General features: G+C 47.6%; 1 protein-coding gene across 1 annotated transcript in view; it reads left to right on the top strand.

The window, feature by feature from the left end:
* Positions 1 to 25,851, top strand: part of LOC140396341 (NADH-cytochrome b5 reductase 3-like) — a 50,724-nt gene that overhangs the window by 11,284 nt on the left and 13,589 nt on the right. Inside the window, exons 3-6 of the mRNA XM_072484874.1 lie at positions 12,771 to 12,843; positions 22,569 to 22,675; positions 23,702 to 23,831; positions 24,731 to 24,814. Of these exons, the coding sequence (XP_072340975.1) occupies positions 12,771 to 12,843; positions 22,569 to 22,675; positions 23,702 to 23,831; positions 24,731 to 24,814 (394 nt within the window). The remainder of the gene's footprint in view (positions 1 to 12,770; positions 12,844 to 22,568; positions 22,676 to 23,701; positions 23,832 to 24,730; positions 24,815 to 25,851) is intronic.

The following is a 25,851-nucleotide window of genomic DNA, read 5'->3' as shown; positions in this document are numbered from 1 at the left end:
AGAGATCAACGACCTTCCCAAAACAAAAAAATCTATCCGGGAGTACACTTTATGGACATGGGAGAAGAAGGAGAACTCCCTAGCCCTAGGTCTAAGAAACCGCCATGGATCCACTCCCCCCATTTGGTCCATAAACCCCTTAAGTACCTTGGCCGCTGCCGGCCTTCTTCCGGTCCTTGAGCTGGATCTATCTAGCCCCGGGTACAGCACCGTATTAAAGTCCCCTCCTAAAATCAAGTTTCCTGCCTCCAGGTCCGGTATACTCCCCAGCATCCATCTCATAAATCCCGCATCGTCCCAGTTTGGGGCATACACATTAACCAACACGACCTCCATTCCCTCCAGCCTGCCACTCACCATTACATATCTACCTCCGCTATCTGCTACGATGTTCTTTGCTTCAAATGCTACCCGTTTCCCCACCAAAATGGCCACCCCTCTGTTCTTTGCATCTAGTCCTGAGTGGAACACCTGTCCCACCGATCCTTTCCTTAACCTAACTTGGTCCGCCACCTTTAGGTGCATCTCTTGGAGCACGTCTGCCCTTAGTCCTTTCAAATGCGCGAGCACTCGGGCCCTTTTTATCGGTCCGTTCAGGCCTCTCACGTTCCACGTGATCAGCCTCAATAGGGGGCTACCTGCCCCCCTCCCGTGTCGACTAGCCATTACCTTCTCTAGGCCAGTCCCATATCCCGCCTCCGCGCTCCCACTCGCTCCCCCCAGCGTCGCACACCATCCCCGTCCACCCACTCTTTAGCCATTTCCTTTTGGATTTCCGCAGCAGCAACCCAGTTGTTCTCCCCCCCCCCCCCCCCCCCCCCCCGCTAGATCTCTTTCTAGCGTGATTGCTCCCCCCATATTACTTCCGTAAGTCAGCTGACTTCAACTGACCCCGGCTACTCCTGCTCACTCCTCGACCCCCCCCCGTGTGGGGAACTCCCATCCGCCTTGCGCCTGTCTTCCCGCCTTATTCTTTCTGGCGCGGGAACATCCCTTTACCTGACCCGCCTCTTATGGCGCAGCTCCCTTTCCCCTCCCCCTCCCCTTCCCCATTCTCCAACTATGTCCCGTCTTTCCCCCCTCACCGGCGTCCACATTTCCCAATGTCTCCCCCCCCCCCCCCCCCCCTTCCCAATTTACTTCACAATTAACTTCAACCATAACATTAACAATAACATTTCCTGCAGCATCAGTCCCTCAGTTCCGATCCAATTTCTCCTCTTTGATAAAGGTCCATGCTTCCTCCGTCGTCTCGAAATAATGGTGTCTCTCCTGATACGTGACCCATAGTCTTGCCGGCTGCAGCATCCCGAACTTCACCTTCCTTTTATGCAACACCTCTTTGGCTCGGTTAAAGCTCGCCCTCCTTCTCGCCACCTTCCGCACTCCAATCCTGGTACACCCGTACCACTGCATTCTCCCATCTGCTACTCCGCACCTTTTTAGCCCATCTCAGGACCTCTTCTCTATCCTTAAGGCGGTGAAATCGCACGATTATCGCCCTGGGTGTTCTCCAACTTTTGGTCTTCTCGCCGGGATCCGATGTGCCCACTCCACCTCTAAGGGGCCCGCAGGGGTCTCAGCACCCATCAGTGAGCTCAGCATCGTACTTGCATAAGCTCCACAGTCCACTCCTTCCACACCCTCCGGGAGACCCAGTATCCGAAGGTTCTTCCTTCGCGCTCCGTTTTCTAGGGCCTCGATCCTTTTCAGTACGCTTTTTATGAAGTGCCTCGTGCGTCTGTGTCTTAACCGCCAGGCCCAGGATCTCGTCCTCATTATCTGTCACCTTCTGCTCCACCACGCGGAGCTCTGTCTCCTGGGTCTTTTGTGTCTCCTTGAGCCCCTCAATTGCCTGTAGCATCGGGGTCAGCACCTCCCTCTTCAGCAGCTCCACGCACCGTCTCAAAAATTCATCCTGCTCAGGCCCCCATGTCGCCTGCGTTTCTCCGCCGCCATATTGTGCTTCTCTCTTTCTGACCCTTTGGTCGACGATTCCTCGCGCTGCAGCCGCCGCCGCCGATTGTTTCCTCCTTCGTTGGGGGGGGGGGGGACTCCCTTCTCACACACCCCACACCTGGTTGCGTCGTCAAAAAATTTCCCTTTTAAAAGAGCCCGAAGGTCCGTCGGAGCTGGAGCCGCCGAAACGTGCGGCTAGCAAGGCATCACCGCAACCGGAAGTCCAATCTTCTACACTTCCTGGGTCCGTATCCCTCTATTCCCATCCTATTCATGTATTTGTCAAGATGCCCCTTAAATGTCACTATCGTCCCTGCTTCCACCACCACCTCCGGTAGCGAGTTCCAGGCACCCACTACCCTCTGCGGAAAAAAAACTTGCCTCGTACATCTACTCAAAACCTTGCCCCTCCCCTCTTAAACCTGTGCCCCCTAGTAATTGACCCCTCTACCCCGGGGAAAAGCCTCTGACTATCCACTCTGTCTATGCCCCTCATAATTTTGTAGACCTCTATCAGGTCGCCCCTCAACCTCCTTCGTTCCAGTGAGAACAAACCGAGTTTATTCAACCGCTCCTCATAGCTAATGCCCTCCATACCAGGCAGCATTCTGGTAAATCTCTTCTGCACCCTCTCTAAAGCCTCCACATCTGTGTGGCGCGGGACCAGAATTGAACACTATACTCCAAGTGTGGCCTAACTAAGGTTCTATACAGCTGCAACATGACTTGCCAATTCTTATACTCAATGCCCCGGCCAATGAAGGCAAGCATGCCGTATGCCTTCTTGACTACCTTCTCCACCTGTGTTGCCCCTTTCAGTGATCTGTGGACCTGTACACCTAGATCTCTTTGACTTTCAATACTCTTGAGGGTTCTACCATTCACTGTATATTCCCTACCTGCATTAGACCTTCCAAAATGCATTACCTCACATTTGTCCGGATTAAACTCCATCTGCCATCTCTCCGCCCAAGTCTCCAAACAATCTAAATCCTGCTGTATCCTCTGACAGTCCTCATCGCTATCCGCAATTCCACCAACCTTTGTGTCGTCTGCAAACTTACTAATCAGACCAGTTACATTTTCCTCCAAATCATTTATATATACTACAAACAGCAAAGGTCCCAGCACTGATCCCTGTTGGAACACCACCTGGTCACAGCCCTCCAATTAGAAAAGCATCCTTCCAATGCTACTCTCTGCCTTCTATGACCTAGCCAGTTCTGTATCCACCTTGCCAGCTCACCCCTGATCCTGTGTGACTTCACCTTTTGTACTAGTCTACCATGAGGGACCTTGTCAAAGGCCTTACTGAAGTCCATATAGACAACATCCACTGCCCTACCTGCATCAACCATCTTAGTGACCTCCTCGAAAAACTCTTATCAAGTTAGTGAGACACGACCTCCCCTTCACAAAACCATGCTGCCTCTCACTAATACGTCCATTTGCTTCCAAATGGGAGTAGATCCTGTCTCGAAGAATTTCTCTCCAGTAATTTCCCTACGCACTGAAGTAAGGCTCACCGGCCTGTAGTTCCCTGGATTATCCTTGCTACCCTTCTTAAACAGAGGAACAACATTGGCTATTCTCTCAGTCCTCCGGGACATCACCTGAAGACAGTAAGGATCCAAAGATTTCTGTCAAGGCCTCAGCAATTTCCTCTCCAACCTCCTTCAGTATTCTGGGGTAGATCCCATCAGGCCCTGGGGACTTATCTACCTTAATATTTTTTAAGACACCCAACACCTCGTCTTTTTGGATCTCAATGTGACCCAGGCTATCTACACACCCTTCTCCAGACTCAACATCTACCAATTTCTTCTCTTGGTGAATACTGATGCAAAGTATTCATTTAGTACCTCGCCCATTTCCTCTGGCTCCACACATAGGTTCCCTTGCCTATCCTTCAGTGGGCCAACCCTTTCCCCTGGCTACCCTCTTGCTTTTATTGTACGTGTAAAAAGCCTTGGGATTTTCCTTAACCCGATTTGCCAATTACTTTTCGTGACCCCTTCTAGCCCTCCTGACTCCTTGCTTAAGTTCCTTCCTACTTTCCTTATATTCCACACAGGCTTTCGTCTGTTCCAGCCTTTTAGCCCTAACAAATGCCTCCTTTTTCTTTTTGACGAGGCCTACAATATCTCTCGTTATCCAAGGTTCCCGAAAATTGCCGTATTTATCCTTCTTCCTGACAGGAACATGCCGGTCCTGAATTCTTTCAACTGACACTTGAAAGCCTCCCACATGCCAGATGTTGATTTGCCCTCAAACATCCGCCCCCAATCTATGTTCTTCAGTTCCCGCCTAATATTGTTATAATTAGCCTTCCCCCCCAATTTAGCACATTCATCCTAGGACCACTCTTATCCTTGTCCACCAGCACTTTAACACTTACTGAATTGTGGCCACTGTTCCCGAAAGTGATCCCCTACTGAAACATCTACCACCTGGCCGGGCTCATTCCCCAATACCAGGTCCAGTACCCGCCCCTTCCCTAGTTGGACTGTCTACATATTGTTTTAAGAAGCCCTCCTGGATGCTCCTTACAAACTCCGCCCCGTCTAAGCCCCTGGCACTAAGTGAGTCCCAGTCAATATTGGGGAAGTTGAAGTCTCCCATCACCACAACCCTGTTGTTTTTACTCTTTTCCAAAATCTGTCTACCTATCTGCTCCTCTATCTCCCGCTGGCTGTTGGGAGGCCTGTAGTAAACCCCCAACATTGTGACTGTACCCTTCTTATTCCTGATCTCTACCCATATAGCCTCGCTGCCCTCTGAGGTGTCCTCCCGCAGTACAGCTGTGATATTCCTCCCGAACCAGTAGCGCAACTCCGCCACCCCTTTTACATCCCCGCTCTATCCTGCCTGAAACTTCTAAATCCTGGAACGTTTAGCTGCCAATCCTGCCCTTCCCTCAACCAGGTCTCTGTAATGGCAACAACATCATAGTTCCAAGTACTAATCCAAGCTCTAAGTTCACCTGCCTTACCCGTAATACCTCTTGCATTAAAACATATGCACTTTCAGGCCACCAGACCTGCTGTGTTCAGCAACTTCTCCCCTGTCTGCTCTGCCTCAGAGCCCCACTGTCCCTATTCCCTAGTTCTCCCTCAATGCTCTCACCTTCTGACCTATTGCTCCCCGTGCCCACCCCCCTGCCATACTAGTTTAAACCCTCCCGTGTGACACTAGCAAACCTCGCGGCCAGGATATTTATGCCTCTCCAGTTTAGATGCAACCCGTCCTTCTTATATAGGTCACACCTGCCCCGGAAGAGCTCCCAGTGCTCCAGATAACGGAAACCCTCCCTCCTACACCAGCTGTTTAGCCACGTGTTTAGCTGCTCTATCTTCCTATTTCTAGCCTCACTGGCATGTGGCACAGGGAGTAATCCTGAGATTACAACCCTAGAGGTCCTGTCTTTTAACTTTCTGCCTAGCTCCCTGAACTCCTGCTGCAGGACCTCATGCCCCTTCCTGCCTATGTCGTTAGTACCAAGTATGTACACCGACCTCTGCCTGTTTGCCCTTCCCCTTCAGGAATGCCCTCTACCCGTTCGGAGACATCCTGGACCCTGGCACCAGGGAGGCAACATACCATCCTGGAGTCTCTTTCACGTCCACAGAAGCGCCTGTCTGTGCCCCTGACTATAGAGTCCCCTATTACTATTGCTCTTCTGCGCTTTGACCCTCCCTTCTGAACATCAGAGCCAGCCGTGGTGCCACTGCTCTGGCTGCTGCTGTTTTCCCCTGATAGGCTATCCCCCCCGACAGTATCCAAAGGGGTATACCTGTTCGAGAGGGGAACAACCACAGGGGATTCCTGGACTGACTGCCTGCCCTTTCTGGTGGTCACCCATTTCTCTGCCTGCACCTTGGGTGTGACCACATTTATATAACTGCGATCTATGACGCTTTCCGCCACCTGCATGCTCCTAAGTGCATCCAATTGCTGCTCCAACCGAACCATGCGGTCTGTGAGGAGCTCCAGTTGGGTGCACTTTCTGCTGATGAAGCCATCCGGGATGCTGGAAGCCTCCCGGACCTGCCACAGTCTCACAGTCAGAGCACTGCACCTTTCTAACTGACATTGTGTCAATTAATTAAAATTAAAAGTTTTTAAAAAAAAATTTATATAAATTTTTTTATTTTTTTTAAAGTTACTGTTAACTATCTGTTTCCTAGCACTAGATTTCTAATATAAATGCGAAAGCTAAATATAGTACTCTCCGATCTCTGGCTTAGATACCCCTCTAAATTATAATTAAGTAATTATGTTTAATTAGTTACCAATGCTTAATTTTTTTAATTTAGTGTAGATTCCCAACCAGCCACTCCGGTCACAGCTTTTCTGTGATGTCACTTCATTTTCCCCCCCGACGCGCACAATTTGAAAAGGTACAAAAGTAAAAATGAGTAAAAATCTCTTACTTACCTTCTGAGTGTCTTAGATGTTCTCAGGTTCTCTCCCTGACAGAGACTGCTCCTCCTCCTCCGAACGGCTCCCGAAACTCGGCCGGGATCTTTTAAAATCTCCGCTCTGACTCGCAGCTCCTGCGCTTTTTAAATCTCTCTCCCGCGCTTTTTAAATCTCTCTTCCTCCCGCGCTTTTTAAAATCGACTGGAGGTCGACTCCATGGGTCAAATGGCCCAATTCCAATATTTCTTATTAACTTATCTCATGAACTTCTGTGAAGAAATGTCCTCTCTAGTTCTTTTGCCCAACCTATTTTAAACCTTTCTCCAGAGGCCCAGGGTAATGTTGTGGGGACATGGGTTCAAATCCCATCAGGGCAGCTGGTGGAGTTTAAATTCAATGAATAAAATCTGGAATTTGAAGCTAGTCTTAGTAATTTAGGGAAGGAAATCTGCCTGGTCAAGGGTATATGAGACTTCCACACCCCCAGCAATGTGGTTGGCTCTTAACTCTCCTCTGAAATAGCCTAGCAATTCATTCCGTTCAAGGACAGTTAGGGATGAGCAACAAATGCTTGGCCTTGCCAGTGCCCACCCACATTTCGTGAAATATATTTTTTTTAAACCTATTCAACAAGAGTTAAATCAGGACGTCTTGGTTGATAAAACCAACTTTGCAGTTACAGTAAACAGTCTTATGATCCCATTTGATATAACTGGATGGGAATCAAAGGGGCAGCTCGGACTTTATCTACACTATGCTGGTCACTGCAGTGTAAATAGACCACGACTCTTTTTTCGTATTTTTTCTTTTGCTCTGTTTTTGATAACACAAATGTAAATTTCGACCACGGATATGGTAAAAGGGTATAAATTATTTATAACCTCAATTATGATTAATGCAATGGTATAATTGAAATGTATGATGAAAAAGACTTGCCTGTCATAAATTAAATACTTCAATAAAAATATTTTTTTTAAAAGCTGGACTGGAAGGTCCTAAAATGGAACTCTGGCTCAAAAGGCTGTAACTTTTACTTCTTTTATGTTAAGGAACAGAGTAGAATTAGTTTCAACACCAACATTTTTTTTTTTATTGTATGAGGAAAAAAAATGGATTAAGATATAATACTCCTTTACTCTCCCTTAGCTTAACAATTACATGCAGATTTTAAGACCATTACTGATCACATAGTATGTTGAAAACTAAAATGGTTTCATTAACACACACAGTCCCTTTTATGTATGCAAGATGACTGTGGTAAGATACACTCCTCTTTGAACCCAAGTGAATGTCTGTGGATTTCTCTTCAAAATCCCTGCAGGTAATTCTTATACCATGAGCCACCTTGTCTCCCTGAACTTCGGCTTCCATGAGTGATTCCGCTTTCAAAAGTCACTTGTTACATCTTCTACATTATACTTTCCCTCCGTTAAGCTTCCATTAAGGTTTTGCTTTCAGGGTTTATACCTCTCCCTTCAGGTTTCCTTTTTCTTAAAGGTTTTACACAAATTCAGAGATCCAGTCACCAATTTCCACAATTATTTCTAATAATATCTCCCAAACTGTAGTAATTTCTCACATACCTTAGCACTGCTGCAGATATCTTTCTGACCCCTCCTGATCCAATCCCTTTTCAATTCTCTTTACTGACTATCAGGGCAGCACAAGTGGATAGCACTGTGACTTCACAGCGCCAGGGTCCCAGGTTCAGTTCCCTGCTGGGTCACCGGCTGTGCGGAGTCTGCACGTTCTCCCCGTGTCTGCGTGGGTTTCCTCCGTGTGCTGCGGTTTCCTCCCACAGCCCAAAGACGTGCAGGTTAGGTGGATTGGCCCTGTGACCAAAAAGGTTAGGAGGGGTTATTGGGTTACGGGAATAGGGTGGAGGTGAGGGCTTAGGTGGGTTGGTGCAGACTCGATGGGCCGAATGGCCTCCTTCTGCACTCTATGTTCTATGTGCTTGCATATTAGTTTATGCTGCAAGTGTTATGCTGTATTCCGTTGGTAAATGTTACACTCTGTTCACCAGCAATTTTGATTAATGGACACATGCTGTAGAATAACAATTCTGCTGCACAACTATTTTATGCAACTAGGTTGCTTTCGAAGGATTTAAGAACAGATACACATTGAGGTTTTATTAATGTCATGTCCCTCTCGGTAAAATAGGTGTATAATAGAACGTGGATTTTTTAACAGTTATTTGGAGGGCTTGAAAGATAAAACGATTGGAGAAACCCAAAGCCACTTGACAGTAAAACCGATTGTCTCAACTGGGTATCAAGGAAAGGGGGTTTGGACAGAATCAATAGGAGAAAAATTCTTCCCTTTAGCGAAGGGGTCGAGAATCAGAGAACACAAATTTAAGATGATTAGCAAAAGAACCAAAGGGGACACTGAGGAGGGAAATCTTTTTAAGCAGTGAGCTCGTTGTGATGGAGGTAGATTCAATAATGGCTTTCAAAAGGGTTTTGGATAATTACAGGCTTTGATAAAAAGGCAAGCGGGTGGGACTGGCTGAGTTGCTCTTGGGGCGGCACGGTAGCACAAATGTTTGCACTGTTGCTTCCAGCATCAGGGACCTGGGTTTGATTCCCGGATTGGGTCACTGTCTGTGCGGAGTCTGCATGTTCTCCCCGTGTCTGCATGGGTTTCCTCCAGTTTCCTCCCACAGTCCAAAATATGCGGGTTAGGTGGATTGGCCATGCTAAATTACCCTGTAGTGTCCAAAGGTTAGTTGGGATTACTGGGTTACAGGGACCGGGTGGAAGTGTGGGCTTAAGTAGGGTGCCCTTTCAAGGACTGGTGTCGCCTCGATGGGCCAAATGACCTCTTTTTACATTGGGGTTACCGGGTGCAAGTGTAGGCTTAAGTAGGGTGCTATTTCAAGGGCCAGTGTAACCTCGATGGGCCAAATGGCCTCATTTTGCACTGTAAATTGTATGACGGGTTGAAAGGCATCCTCCTGTTATGTAACCATTCCACGATTTTAACGCTGTTCCGCGTACTACACCAAGTGTCTCAAACGTATTCAAAGTGTGACCCATATATAAAAGACAGTTGATCCTAACACTCATCTATAGAATGAACAAATAAAAGCTATCTGTGATACTTTTGTAAACCTCACCCGTATACAGCTTCACTCTGTGAACTTGGCTTTGTTAATGTTTACATGAAGCTTCTTATCAGAGTGCAGAGTATTTGCTAGCGAGTGAATGATTAACAGTTCAAGTTCTGTTACAGAATTAGCACAGGGCTAAATCGCTGGCTTTGAAAGCAGACCAAGGCAGGCCAGCAGCATGGTTCGATTCCTGTAACAGCCTCCCCGAACAGGCGCCGGAATGTGGCGACTAGGGGCTTTTCACAGTAACTTCAATTGAAGCCTACTTGTGACAATAAGCGATTTTCATTTCATTTTTCATTTCAAAAGGTTAAATTAACTCCGTTCCGAATACAATAATAGCAGTGTGCCTCATAGTTTATGATTTTCCTATTACAGAGAAACCAATGACGAATCATTGACTTTCTGCTTAGAGATGACCCAAAACAATTATTTTCAGGTACCAGACAGCCAGTGTTATGTCCTTCATAGAACATAGAAAATACAGTGCAGAAGGAGGCCATTCGACCCACTGAGTCTGCACCGACCCACATAAGCCCTCACTTCCACCCTATCCCCGTAACCCAATAACTCCTCCTAACTTTTTTTGTTCACTAAGGGCATTTTTATCATGGCCAATCCACCTAACCTGCACATCTTTAGACTGTGGGAGGAAACCGGAGCACCCGGAGGAAACCCACGCAGACACTGGGAGAACGTGCAGACTCTGCACAGACAGTGACCCAGCGGTGAATCGAACCTGGGACCCTGGCGCTGTGAAGCCACAGTGCTATCCACTTGGGCTGCCCACGTTTTAGAGTTTGGTTTTATTTTGACTGTAGGGTTTTACAAGCTCACGAGGCAGCATTTGGCAATTTATTATTGGCTCTGGGATTTTTTTCTGCCTTTCTCTCCTATCTTCTAAGTAACCGCCAAAGTCGTTTCCGTAATGCTGTGCAATTAGTGTCAATCTCAATGATTTTTAAAAATAAATTTAGTGTACCCAATTCTTTTTTTTTCCAATTAAGGGGAATTTATTGTGGCCAATCCACCTACCCTGCATATCTTTGGGTTGTGGGGGCGAGACCCACGCAGACACTGGGAGAATGTGCAAACTCCATACGGACAGTGACCCGGGACTGGGATTGAACCTGGATCATCAGTGCTGTGAGGCAGCAGTGCTAACCACTGCACCACCATAATCTCAATGTTAACTGGCTCTTGGGAAACCCAAGTTATACTGCCCGTTGCTCTTGCCCTTTTGATAGTGAGGGGAAGGCGAGTGGAATCTTTTAGGTTCAAGATGGCTCATCTGGGAATGATGTTTGCTGCTAATCTGATAGCTGAGTCCAGCCAGATGTTAATGCATAAGTTGCCTGGAGTGGGATGGACTTCCACACGACCTTGGGATCCCTTCCTGACTTCAGGTAACTCCTCAAATTGATGATTGGAATGATTGTTTTATTCTTTCATGGAATGTGGAAATTGCTGGCAAGGCCTGCATTGATTGCCCATCCCTAAATTCTCTTGAGAAGGTGGTGGTGAGCCGCCTTCCTGACTCATTGAGGTCCTTGTAGGTGCTGTTGGGAAGGGAGTTTCAGGATTTAGATTCAGCGACTATAAAGGAACTTTCCAAGTCAGAATGGTGTGTGTGGCTTGGAGGGGAACTTGCACATTGCTGCTAACACCAACGCCTTTACCCCCTGTTCCACCTCACAAAATGATATTGTCCCCCCCTAGTAGTCGTTCATCAGAATGACTCCAGGATCTGAGGACAGGTTGCTTAGACGAGGCTTAATTCTCTTGAGTATTAGACGATCGCAGCTCGATGTAATCAATTTGTTCAAAATAAAAAAAACTATTTGATTGGGTCAATAAACTATTTCCTCTGGCAGAGAATGCAGCATAAGGGGGCACAATATTCAAATTAGAGCTAGGTCATTGGCAGGTGACTCCACAAAAGGGGTTTGGAAATCGGGTGTGGGGGGGGGGGGGGGTTGTGTGTGGGTGTTTCATTGGGGGGCTTTCCTCTTTTATGTCTGGGTCTGTTGTAGAATTCATTGAGAGAAATTGTGATCGGTATCATGTGAGTTAAGGAAGTTTCTTTTTGTCTAGTAACATGGGTGGCATAGTTGGTATCACTGCTGCCTCACAGCGCCAAGAACTGGGTTCAAGGGACTTCCGGTTGCGGCTATGCGGAACTAAGTCGCACATTCGGCGGCTCCCACAAAAACGGACTTTTGGGCTCTTTTCAGGGCCCCCAACGGCATTTTTCTGACGTTTCCTGGTGTGGGAAGGAGATTAGAACAGCTCCCCGATAGTATATGGCTTCTACTAGGAACGGGGCGACTAGAAAGGTGGTGGTGGACCCGACGAAGGTGCGGGGGAAGAAGAACAAAATGGCGGCGGGCGGAGACCAGGCAGCATGGATGCAGTGGGCGGAGGAGCAGCAGGAGGGTATCCAGCGCTGCCTCAGAGAGATTAAAGCGGACCTGCTAGAGCCGATGAAGGCTTCTATTGATAAGCTGCTGGAGACACAGACGACCCAGGGGGTGGCGATCCGCGAGGCCCGACAAAAGATCTCCGACAACGAGGACGAGATCTTAGGCCTGGCAGTAAAGGTGGAGGGGGGGGTTACTTTATTTCTGTTTCTGTTATTTACACTGGAGGGTCCAGGGGGGTGTATATACCAGCTGTGTTAATTTGGGGTGTTAATGTTAATTTATTATTTATGTGCAGGGGGGAGGGGGGTAGGAAGGGTTGCTTTTCTAGACCGTGTTTTGTACTTAACCGTGTTGGGTTCCTTTTTCATTTTGTTATTGATATTTTATGAAAACTTTAATAATTATTATTTTAAAAAAAAGAACTGGGTTCAATTCCGGCCTCGGGAGACTGTCTGTGCGGAGTTTGCACTTTCTCCCTGTGTCTGTGTGTGTTTCCTCCAGGTGCTCCGGTTTCCTCCCACAGTCCAAATATGCAGGTTGGGTGGATTGGCCATGCTGAATTGTCTCTTTGTGTTCAAAGGTTAGGTGGGGTTGCGAGTCTGCGGGGGAGTGGGCCTAGGTAGTGTGCTCTTTCAGAGATGGCCTAGGTAGGGTGCAGACTTGATGGGCCGAATGGCCTCCTTCTGATCTGTAGGGATTCTATGGATTTCTGTGAAAACGTGACATTCCTAATGCCAAATGGCTCCATTCCGTCTCCCCGATTGGATAAATGCCGTGTGAAAATTTTACCTGTGCTGGGTGATGATGTTTTGAAAGTGTAAATATATTTATGTTGTTGTTCTTCTCAGATTGTTTCCCGTGACACTCGGAGATTCCGGTTTGCACTTCCTTCTCCACAACATGTTTTAGGTTTGCCAGTCGGTGAGTGTTTATCAGATCCTCAGTAAAGTTTGGAAATGTGAGCTTGTGTTTTCAATAAGTCCAGCAAGAGTTATGCAGCCAGACGTTTGTTTCCCTGTATAGAGTTTTTTCCTGATTTTTTTTTTTTTAATTCACTCCTGGGATGTGGGCATCACTAGGTAGATTGAGCATTTATTGCCCATCCCTAATTGCCCTTGAGAAGGTGGTGGTTAGCCAGCGCCTTGAACTGCTGCAGTCCAAGCAGTTTTTAAAAAGCCTTTTATTGTAGGTCTATTTTGCAACTCAACAGTGAACCTATTGCACCTCCTCTGATAACATTGGCTTTTCTGGGAGTAATTTGGGGGAAGAGGGTGCGGAGACGTGACAGCGGTCGATTCAGTCCCATGAGTCCCCTGTTGGGCGAGGTGGGGTTACATTAAAGTGACTCCCTGAGAAATGAGGTCATGTGTGGGTGGTACAGGCTTGCATCCCTCAATTTAACTGAGTTGAAATAGTGAGTATGGAAAGTTACAATCGATACTAACTTTTTCATCATGCCTATACTTTGCTTTGTCAGATTAAATGTACTGCTCCCGGCTGAGGTATGGTTTTCATGGTGAACAGCAGCTGCGACTTTAAGCCAGCAGCTGTTCTGTTATTAGTTACCACCCACTTCCTGAGATATTCTAACTCCTCATCGTCACGTGGTTCCTTTTTCAAAGGAAACAGAAATTCCGCTGCGTCGTTGCAGCAGAGTAGTCCAGTTTCGGCGGGATTCTGAGTTAGTGTCTTGTCCAGCTCCGGGCCCGATTGCCAAGTTCGTAAGAGAGAGTGAATGATTGGCCTCTTCAGGAATGATTGAAACTCCTTGTACCTGTAGCTGGTTAATGTGACGAGTGAATACAATGCAGGAGTAGGCCTTTCTGCCCCTTGAGTCTGCTCTCCCATTCAGTAAAATCATGGCCTCGACTCCACATTCTGCCTGCCCACCCAAATAACCTTTGACTCTCTTATTAGTCAATAAACTATCGACCTCTGCCAAAGATTCTGAATGACCCTGCCTCTACCATTGTCTGGGGAAGAGAGTTACAATGATTGGCGACGCTTGGAGAAAAAAGTTCTCCTCATCTTCGTTTTAAATAGGAGACTGATTATTTTTAAACTGTGCCTCCGGTTTTAGTTTTTTTAATGCACTATGTAGCCATTGTCCATCAGGATCCAAGGTTAAACCGCAAACCATGTAAGTTTGGGAGGAGAATTTTAAAATCCTGATGTCTCTACTTTAGTACTCGTGTTTGTTTATCAGTTTGTTTATCTTTGTTTCTGTGAACGTTTATCTATATTTATGTAGCACATGCAAATGCAAGCTCTTGTTGGAGAGTTTCTGATGTGTACTAGTGATGGGGCAATAGTTGTCTGGAGTGTTTCTGTTTTCTCTTTTTAAAAATATATTTTCAAATTTTTTCCGGCCAAACAAAACAGTACAAAAATGTCCTCCTTTTTACAACAATAAAACCATATAAATAATAATGACCGTTTTTTAACAAATAAATAAATAATATATAAACTAAATGGCAACTGCCATAACAAAATATTAACTCTCCCAAATAATAAAGTCAAACAAGCCAATATACATATCCAAGTAAAAATATCCATACAAAAACACCCCCGAGGACCCCCCTCCCCCCCTGGGTTGCTGCTGCTACTTTCCCATTTCCTTTATCATTCTGCGAGATAGTCAATGAACGGTTGCCACCGCCTGGTGAACCCTTGAGCCGAACCTCTTAGTGCGAACTTTATCCGTTCCAGTTTTATAAACCTGCCATGTCATTTATCCAGGCCTCCACGCCCGGGGGTTTAGCTTCCTTCCACATTAACAATATCCTTCGCCAGGCTACTAGGGGCGCAAAGGCCAAAACATCAGCCTCTCTCGCCTCCTGCACTCCCGGCTCTTCTGCAACCCCGAATATAGCCAATAGAAAAATTTACTGAGTCTTGCTTCGGTCATGTGCGCCCTGTGCAAGACCTTGAATTGTATCAGGCTAAGCCTGGCACACGAGGACGAAAAGTTTACCCTGCGTAGGGCATCTGCCCACAGTCCCTCTTTGATCTCTTCCCCGAGCTCTTCTTCCCATTTTCCCTTCAGCTCATCCACCATGATCTCCCCCTCGTCTCTCATTTCCCTGTATATATCTGACACTCTACCATTCCCCACCCATGTCCCCGAAATCACACTATCCTGAATCTCCTGCGTCGGGAGCTGCGGAAATTCCCTCACCTGTTGCCTCGCAAAAGCCCTCAATTGCATATACCGAAATGCATTCCCCTGGGGCAACCCGTATTTTTCCGTCAGCGCTCCCAGACTCGCAAACGTCCCGTCTAGGAACAGGTCCCTCAGTTGCACAATCCCTGCTCTCTGCCATGTTCTAAATCCCCCATCTATTCTCCCCGGGACAAACCTATGATTATTCCTTATCGGGGACCACACCGAGGCACCCGTCATTCCCTTATGCCGTCTCCACTGCCCCCAAATTTTCAGCGTTGCCACCACCACTGGACTTGTGGTGTATTTCTTCGGGGAGAACGGCAGCGGCGCCGTCGCCAATGCTTGTTGGCTAGTTCCTTTTACAAGACGCCATTTCCAGTCTCTTCCACGCCGCTCCCTCCTCTTCTCCCATCCACTTACACACCATTGAGATATTGGCGGCCCAATAATAATCACTTAAGCTCGGCAGTGCCAGTCCCCCCCCTATCCCTGCTACGCTGCAAAAACCCCCTCCTCACTCTCGGGGTCTTCCCAGCCCACACAAAGCTCATAACACTCTTCTCAATTTTTTTGAAAAAAGCCCTCGTAACCATCACCGGGAGGCACTGGAACACAAAAAGAAATCTCGGGAGGACTACCATTTTGACCGCCTGCACCCTACCCACCAGTGACAGGGACACCATGTCCCATCTCTTAAAATCCTTCTCCATCTGTTCCACCAATCGTGTTAAATTAAGCCTATGTAGGGTTCCCCAGCTCCTGGCTATCTGGATCCCTAAGTACCGGAAATCTCTTATTACCCTCCACAGCGGTAAATCATCTATTTCCCTGCTCTGCTCCCCCGGATGCACCACGAACAACTCACTCTTCCCCATATTCAATTTGTACCCCGAAAATTCCCCAAACTCCCTGAGTGTCCGCATTATCTCAGGCATCCCCTCCACTGGGTCCGCAACATACAGCAATAGATCATCTGCATATGATGATACCCGGTGTTCTTCTCCTCCCCTGAGTACTCCCCTCCACTTCCTAGAGCCCCTCAGTGCTATGGCCAGCGGCTCAATTGCCAATGCAAACAGTAACGGGGACAGGGGACACCCCTGTCTTGTCCCTCTATAAAGACGGATGTAGTCGGACCTCTGCCTGTTCGCGATCACACTTGCCACCGGGGCCCTATATAGCAGCTGTACCCATCCAATAAACCCCTCTCCAAAACCAAATCTCCTCAACACTTCCCATAAGTAGTCCCACTCCACTCTGTCAAATGCTTTCTCAACGTCCATCGCCACCACTATCTCCGCCTCCCCCTTCGGCGGGGGCATCATCATCACCCCTAGAAGCCTCCATATATTCGTGTTCAGCTGTCTCCCCTTAACGAACCCAGTTTGATCCTCGTGGACCACCCCCGAGACACAATCCTCTATCCTTGTCGCCATCACCTTGGCCAGGAGCTTAGCATCCACGTTTAGGAGGGAAATAGGCCTGTAAGACCCGCACTGCAGCGGGTCTTTTTCCTTCTTTAAGAGTAACGATATCGTCGCCTCCGACATAGTCGGGGGCAACTTCCCTCTTTCCCTGGCCTCATTAAAGGTTCTTGTCAAAAGCGGGGCCAGTAGGTCCATGTATTTCCTATAAAATTCCACCGGGAACCCATCCGGTCCCGGGGCCTTCCCCGCCTGCATGCTCCCAATCCCCTTTACCACCTCCTCCACCTCAATCCGTGCTCCCAGTCCCGCCCTCTCCTGCTCCTCCACCTTCGGGAATTCCAGCCGATCTAGGAAATGTATCATTCCCTCCTTCCCTTCCGGGGGCTGAGCCTTATACAGCCTCTCGTAGAATGCCTTAAACACCCCGTTCACCCTCTCCGCTTCCCGTTCCATCTCACCTTCCTCATCCCTCACCCCACCTATCTCCCTCGCCGCTCCCCTCTTCCTCAGTTGTTGGGCCAGTAACCGGCTCGCCTTCTCTCCATACTCATTGTACTCCCTGTGCCCTCCTCCCCTGTGCTTCTGCCTTGCCCGTGGTCAGCCGGTCAAATTCCACATGTAGCCTTTGTCTTTCCCTGTACAGTCCCTCCTCCGGAGCCTCTGCATATTGCCTGTCTACCCTCAGAAGTTCTCTCAACAGTCGCTCCCTTTCTTTGCTCTCTTGCTTCCCTTTATGGGCCCTTATGGATATCAGTTCCCCTCTGACCACCGCCTTCAGCGCCTCCCAGACCACTCCCACCTGGACCTCTCCGTTATCATTAAGCTCCAGGTACCTTTTGATACACCCCCTCACCCTTAGACATACCCCCTCATCCGCCAACAACCCCATATCCAATCTCCAGAGTGGGTGCTGCTCCTTTTCCTCGCCTATCTCCAGATCTACCCAATGTGGAGCGTGGTCCGAAATGGTTATGGCCATGTACTCCATCCCTGTCACCTTCGGAATCAGTGTCCTTCCCAGGACAAAAACGTCTATCCGTGAATACACCTTGAGAAAAATGAAAACTCCTTACTCCTAGGCCTAATAAATCTCCAGGGGTCTACTCCTCCCATTTGCTCCATGAAGTCCTTAAGCACCTTGGCCGCTGCCGTCCTCCTCCCGGTCTTAGACCTAGACCGGTCCAGCCCTGGATCAAGCACCGTATTGAAGTCGCCCCCCATTACCAGCTTTCCCGCCTCTAGGTCTGGGATACGCCCCAGCATGCACTTCAAGAAGTTTGCATCATCCCAGTTCGGGGGCGTATACGTTCACCAGAACCACCGCCTCCCCTTGCAATCTGCCACCCACCATCACATATCTACCCCCACTGTCCGCCACTATGGTCTTTGCCTCAAACTGTATCCGTTTTCCCACTAAGATAGCCACCCCCCTATTCTTCGCATCTAAGCCCGAATGGAACACCTGCCCCACCCATCCTTTACGTAGTCTGACCTGAGCCAGTTTCAAGTGCGTCTCCTGCAACATGACCACACCTGCCTTTAAGTTCTTTAGGTGTGCGAGTACCCGTGCCCTTTTAATCGGCCCATTCAGCCCTCTCTCGTTCCACGTGATCAGCCGGGTTGGGGGGGCTCTTTACCCCCCCCCCCCCCCCCATGTCGACTAGCCATCCCCTTTTCTAACCCAGCTCCTCACCCGGTCCCCACGTACCCGTATATCCCACCGACGGTGCTCTCTCATCCCGACCACCCCGCCCCATAACAGCTCCCCCTTCCCCTTAGCAGCAGCAACCCAGTGAACTCTTTCCCCCCCCCCCCCCCCCCTCCCCAGATCCCTTTCTAGCGTAGTTGCACCCCCCATGTTGCTCCCAGAAGTCAGCAAACCCTCGGCTTCCCCCGTTTGACCTCGGCCCCTCATTGTGCGAGGCCCCCTCCTTCCTGCGTCCCCGTTCCCGCCACAATTACCATAGCGCAGGAGCAAAGCCCGCGTTTCCCACTCGGTCCCGCCCCTGATGGCGCAGTTCCCTTCTCCTTCCCCTTTCCTTCCCACCGGCACCCACAATTCCCCATACTCCCCCCCCCCCCCCCCCCCCCCCCGAGGGGAAAAGAGAAAAGTTACAAAATTTCCCCACCCCCCCCCCCTTCCTCTTCCTCGTCCCACATAATCACCCCACCACTTTATTACAGAAGCTTTTTCTCTCGCCAGACTATTCCAGCTTCTCGTCCACAATGAATGTCCACGCCTCTTCTGCCGTCTCAAAGTAGTGGTGCTTCCCTTGGTGTGTGACCCACAGTCTCGCCGGCTGCAACATTCCAAATTTAATCTTTTTGTAGAGCACCGCCTTGGCCCGGTTGAAACTTGCCCTCCTTCTCGCCACCTCCGCACTCCAATCCTGGTACACGCGGATCACCGCGTTCTCCCACCTGCAGCTCCGAGGTTTCTTCGCCCATCTTAGAACCATCTCTCTGTCATTGTAGCGGTGAAACCTCACCACTATGGCTCGAGGTATTTCTCCTGCCTTTGGTCTTCGCGCCAGAACTCGGTAAGCTCCCTCCACTTCCAAAGGGCCCGTCGGGGCCTCCGATCCCATTAGCGAGTGAAGCATCGTACTCACATATGCCCCGACGTCCGCCCCCTCTGTGCCTTCGGGAAGACCCAAGACTCTTAAATTCTTCCTCCTCGAGTTATTCTCCAGGGCTTCCAACCTCTCCCCACACCTTTTTGTGCTGTACCTCGTGCATCTCTGTCTTTACCATCAGGCCCTCCCTGTATTTCATCCTCATTCTCCGCAGCCTTTGCCTTCACGACCCGAAGCTCCAACTCCTGGGTCCTCTGCGCCTCCTTTAGCCCTTCAATCGCCTGTAGCATCGGGGCCAACACCACCTTCTTCAGCTCTTCCACACAGCGCCGCAGGAACTCTTGTTGCTCCGGGCCCCATACCGAACAGTCACCTTCCAATGCCATCTTGCTTCGAGCTTCCCTTCCTTGCCGCTGCTCCAGAGGATCCACTGCAATCCGGCCGCTATCCTCTCCTTTATCCATATTTATCCGGGGGGGGATTCCCTCCTATTTCACCGCACAGTGATTTTGGACGTTGGAAATTGCCATTGGGGCTCTTATTAAGAAAGCCCAATCTTCAGCAATGAACCAACTGCGCTGTTTGCACTCGAGTATGCGCTAAGTGTTTATCTGAAGAAAATCAGCCTTCAAGGCCAGTGACGCAAGCGGTCACTAGGCTAATGTGGGACTAGGTGACACACATCAGAACAGCTTTCTTTTTAAAGGAGGAGTTAAATTGCAGCTTGACTTGGTCCATTTGCCTTGTACAGTGCAGTACAACAGAACAGAGCTTATATTCCCTTTTTGCCTGATTTCCTTCAGAGCTGATTAATCAATGGTGCATTCAAAGTGACATTGTGGCGCCATAACATTATTGAAGAGTTGGAGAACTTGGGTCGGCATGGTGGCACTGCTGCCTCACGGTGCCGAGGATCTGGGTTTGATCCCGGCCCCAGGTCACTCTCCCTGTGGAGTTTGCACATTCTCCCTGTGGAGTTTGCACATTCTCCCTGTGTCTTCGTGGGTCTCACCCCCACTAACCAAAAAGATGTGCAGGGTAGGTGGATTGGCCATGCTAAATTGCCCCTTAATTGGGTAAAAAGAATTGGGTACCCTAAATTTATTTTTTTCAAAAAGAAGAGTTGGAGAACTCAAGGACTGGTTTACAGTGAAGCAATGCGTTAGAGTACCCAATTAATTTTTTCAAAATAAGGGACAATTTAGTGTGGCCAATCCCCCTACCCCGCACATCAGTTTGTTGCAGTAGTGTCTATTTTTTGAGTGCAAGTATTTAATTCATAAGTTCAGATAGTTGATGCTTTTGGTTTTAGGACTTTTCTTTTGTCATGTCAATGAAATCAATGTCATGGTTTTGGTTTCTTTCTGAGGACGGGTATACATAGGTAGTGGTAGAGCCAAGGTTCACTGGGTTGGTTCCTGGGATGAGAGGAATGTCCTATGATTGAGAGGTTGAGTAAATTGGACCGTACTCTCGAGTTTGGAAGAATGAGGGGCGATCTTGTCGATTCTGAAGGGTTTGACCTGGTGGACACAGAGTCTGTTTCCCCTGGCTGGGGAACCTCGAACATCGGGCACAATCTTGGGATAAGGAGTTAAGTGTGTAGGGCTGAGACGAGAGGCGTGTTTTCCACTTGAGGGTTAGGAAGCTTTTATAGTCTGCACCTCAAAAGGCAAAGCTGCTCCATCATTGAGTTATTCAAGGCCAGTGATGATACTTTTTAAAAAATCTCTTGGATTATGGCAGGAATGTTGAACAGTGATTAAAACATAATCATAACAAATGGCAGAGCAGCTGCAAGGGGCCATGTGGTCTACTCCTGCTTCTATCCTGTGTTTCTAATATCTTCCCGATCACGCGCTCCCTCTTGTGTTAAGCTGCATAGGTTCCTGCCTAGTCATTCTTCATAGTTTTTCTTCATGAATTGCTTTGTATTTAGTTTGTTAAAATATAAATCCAGGATTATTATTTGTGATTATCAAAGCTTTGCCAGTAATTGACTTGCTTCATTGGCTTGATTTTCAGGTGTGTTTATTCGCCAAATAAAAATAAATTAGGACCTGACCTAATCCAAGATTTTATAAATCATTTTTTGGCTGCCTGTTCAGCTGGACAAGGCTTTAGACTGCTGATAATAGAGCAAACACAATCACGGGCTGATAGCTTCCCAATGTCAGTCACAGCTCGGGTGGTCACTTCTTGAGTCGAGGTTCTGGGTCCAGGGCTTCAGCACTAAAGTGAAGTACGAGGGAGTGCTTCACTGTCGGAAATGCTGTGTTTTAGATGAGACCGTCAACCTTTCTGTTCACTTGGTTGTAAAAGATTCCATGGGACTATTTTGAAGGAGAGCTAGCGAGTGGCTCCCTGGTGTCCAGGCCAATATTCATCTCTGAATCCGCATCGCAAAGACAGATGATCTGGTTGTCATCAGATTGCTCTTTGTGGGGACTTGCTGTGTGCAAACTGGCTACTGCTTTTCCCACATCACAACGGTGACTACACTTCCAAAATACTTCATTGTCTGCAAAGTGCTTTAAGATTTAGGTGCTGTTAGCATTGCTACCTCACGGCGCTGAGGACCCGGGCTTGATCCCAGCCCTGGGTCACCGTCCGTGTGGAGTTTGCACATTCTCCCCGTGTTTGCATGGGTTTCACCCCCACAACCCAAAGATGTGCAGGTTGGGTGGATTGGACACACTAAATTGCCACTTAATTGGGGAGAAAAAATAATTGGGTGCTCTAAAATTAAAAAAAAAAGATTTGGGTGCTGTATAAACACAAGTCTTTCTTTAGCTGTGAGGGCTTAAATCCTTCAATAGAGCAGCATTATGTTTCATGTCACATGAGAGAAATTTAACCACTTTTTAAAAATGCATTTGATTACCAAACTATTTAAACTGATGCACAGTTACCAGTTTGCCTTCCAAGATGCGTATTAAAATGATACTCGTTTGGTATTCCTCGAGACAATCACTGGGACACTGGTTCAAATCCCAACATTGGAGCCAGTGGAATTTAAATTCAGTTAATAAATCTGAAATTGGAAGCTAGTCTCTGCAATGGCGACTATGAAAATTGTCATTGATTGTGTAAAAACCCACCTGGTTCATTAATGTCCTTTAGGGAAGGAAGGCTGCCGTCCTTACCTGGTCTGTCCTCCATGTGACACCAGACCCATCGGAATGTGCCCTCTGAAATGGTCTGACAAGCCACTCCGTTCAAGGGGCAATTAGCGATGAGCAACAAATGCAGCACATTCCATGAAAGAAATAGAAACTAATCCAGCTGGCTTGTTTAGTTGATAATTCTGGGTAACCCTGAAAGGTGAGGGCAATGGGCACACGAGCCACAGAAATGCCTCGACTTCCTCTAATGAATGTTTTCAATTAGACTTTAACCATCGGTATGCCAGGGTTTTAAGAGCAGCAATCGGTCCTGTATGGGGAAAAATAATTCTGCCTCTTTTTTTTTGAACAGGGCAACATATCTACTTATCAGCAAAGATCAACGGGGAACTTGTTGTCAGGCCATACACGCCTGTCTCTAGTGACGATGATAAGGGCTTCGTAGATCTGGTTGTCAAGGTATAGAATGGGTGTGAAATTTGGTCTGCCTGTGACTTGCTCCCTCTTACTCACTATCTCACTGACACACTACACACTGGACTAAGTATCAAAGAAACACTGGTTCAAATCTCACTGGCAATTTGAGAATTTTAAAAACTAATGAATATATCTAGAAATTAAAAACCCTGGTATCATTAAAAGTGACCAAGCACATTTTTGTAAACAACCAACTGGGTCTATAACCAGGGAAAGAACAGAACCAGAGCCGAGAAATAGGAGGTGGTGATGAGCAAAACTAATTCCGTAGACTTCTGTGCCCAGAGAGTGGTGAGGATGTGGCACTCGCTACCACAGGGAATGGTTGAGGTGAGTAATATACATTTCAGGGAAGCTAGATAAACGCTCGAGGGGGAAATGAAAGGAAGAATATGGTAATTGAGTGAGATACAGAGGGGTGAGAGGAGGCTCTCATGTGGAGAGCAAATACTAGGAAGCACCAGTTGGGCTGAATGGCCTGTTTCAGTGCAGGAAATACCATTGTGGTACAGCTCGTGCAACAAAGCTGTTGACTCCTAACTGCAATTTTGAATCCCCTTTTTGTTATTTAATTGAATATTCACTGACATTTTCTTCTCCCCTGATTGATATTCTTTTATGTACTTCCTGTTTTCTTACGGCATCACCTTCTGAGGGGTGGGGGAGGGGGTAGATGCACAGGGAGAAGAAAGTGCATAAACTTCCATCAGGTTGAATCAGCATGGGAGGAGGCCATTCGTTCCATTGAAGCTGTACCTGCTCTTTTCCCATAACCCTGCAAATGTTTCTTGAGTCCTTTGGTTCTTGGATAAACTTTGTGCCGATTCTGGGGTGAATTGACGTGTGATTAACCAGTATTGGACTGATGCCAGCCCAGGCCCCCTGCGCAATCCCAAATGCAACATGTTGAAAGGTGCAGTGTGCGGGACAAGCAGATGATTGTGCATTTCAGCTCCTGGCATGGTCACAGTAACTGTTCTCAATAACTCTCCTGTTTCTGTGTCTCAGATTTATTTTAAAGGTGTTCACCCCAAATTCCCCGATGGGGGGAAGATGTCCCAGTACCTGGAGAGTTTGAGACTGCAAGATGTGATTGACTTCAGAGGACCCAGTGGTTTGCTGGTCTACAAGGGAAAAGGTCAGTGATGTTCTCCAGGGCAAGAAGGTTCAACCGTAGACTTTGTCTGTGACACAAATTCCATTCTCAGGAAAAGTCTGGATATGGTCAGGAGCCACATTCCTTTGCTCTTCCTGTGATGGAGCAAGGATGCTGGAATCTCCGGATCAAAGCGACAAGACCTGACAACTTCCATTACATAATTCGATCAAAAGGAAAATCCAAGGTTTTTGAACACCATCCAACTCTAAAATGATGGCTGGAAGTAATCTCTTTCATAAATCAATCATGATGGAATATTGCAGCCTAGTCAGAACAGAATTAGAAACTCGAGCTTTGTATGTGTTTAACCTGTATTCCGTTCCCCTTGCAAACTCGCTCAGCTGCTGCTTCATAGAACTCCTGGTAGATGATCAATTCTGGTAAATCTACACTATACCCTCTCAAAGGCTTGGACATGCTGCTTAGTGTGGTGTCTAAAGTTGGACACTCCTCCAACTGGGACCTAACCAGTGAGATTGAAATCAGGAAATCAGCGAGTGAAAATTTGGTTTCAGTAGACGTGACGACGAAGCTGTCGGATTGTTGTTTAAAAACCCAACTGCGCGCCACGGTGTCCTTCAGGGAAGGATCGCTGCTGGCCTGACCCAGCCCACGCCTGTGTGTGACTCCAGACCCACACCAATGTGGTGCAAAGACCACTGAGGTGGCCTAATGAGTTGCTGTGTTCTGACAAACTGCGGAAGTTAAAAGGAATACCCACCACCACCTTCTCGAAGGCAATTAGGGACAGGCAGAAAATACTGCAGCAGCCCCGGCATCCAAGAATGAAAATACATTTGCAGCTTGGCTAACAAATACAGAAGGCTTGTGATGGAACAGCAACATTATTCATGCGCTCTCAATCTTTTTGTTTAAAGGACAGTTTGCTATTCGCCCTGATAAGAAATCGGAGGCCAAGATTAAAATGGTCAAACAAGTGGGAATGATTGCTGGTGGAACTGGTGAGTTTTTGCTTGTATATTAATTGTATTTGTGTGGTGGACATTAACTGGAGATTAATTTGTGCCCCTGTAATCTAGACCGATATCGAAACTGTGGTTGTTGGGTGAATTAATGTTTGCTTGTGGGGTGTAAAGGAACGGTAGTTTCCCCTGCCCTGAGTTCGGCCCTCTGCACCCTTTTACAGTGGCTGATTCTGTATTGATTCTTCACCTGTGGCTGAGTAATTGTTAGCAAAAGACAGCACCCATACTCCATTAAACCACTTCCAACAAGCAGGCCAAACTCGGTGAGGGTAACTGTCAGGTCTCCCACGCACCCATACTTGGGGGCTGGTTTAGCACAGTGGGTTAAGACAGCTGGCTTGGAATGCAGAAGAAGACCAGCAGCGCGGGTTCAATTCCCGTTTCAGCCACCCTGAACAGGTGCCGGAATGTGGCGACTAGGGGCTTTTCACAGTAACTTAATTGAAGCCTACTTGTGACAATAAGCTATTATTATTATTATTATTATTATTATTATTACTTGGGGGTTTGTCAATCCTGGCAATCCTGACTGACTGGACAGATGAGATCCATCTCTGGACCAATAGTCTTGAAGGTGGATCATCATTGTTTTGTAGAATGCATAGAGCTAGACAAGACACAGAAGCCATCCCGGTCACTCACTGCATTTAGATCAGTCCCCAGCCGTCTAGACTTGTCATCCCACTGGACAAAGACGAGTCCGGACGAGAACTATACTCCCTCGCTATAATCCAAATCAAGTTCATCATTCTACCATCTGCCTGCTTATAATCTGTAACTCTGAATAAGTGCTTCTGAAAGTGCATAAAGATTGGCTCCAGTTTCATCCTTCAGTAACTGACTTTTTGGAATATTAGAGAATGGATGTGTTAGGATTGAAGCAATGACTTTAACTGAGATCATACTTTATTGACATTAGCCCTGCTGTATAAATAGTATTGCACAAATGGAGACAACGGCAGGGAAGGGTAAAGAACAAGAGAAGGGTGAACTTCAGCACAAAATGGAGGCTA

Source organism: Scyliorhinus torazame, chromosome 19, assembly GCF_047496885.1.
Source record: "Scyliorhinus torazame isolate Kashiwa2021f chromosome 19, sScyTor2.1, whole genome shotgun sequence".
Taxonomy (NCBI): Eukaryota; Metazoa; Chordata; class Chondrichthyes; order Carcharhiniformes; family Scyliorhinidae; genus Scyliorhinus; species Scyliorhinus torazame.
This window is presented reverse-complemented; position numbering and strand designations above follow the sequence as displayed.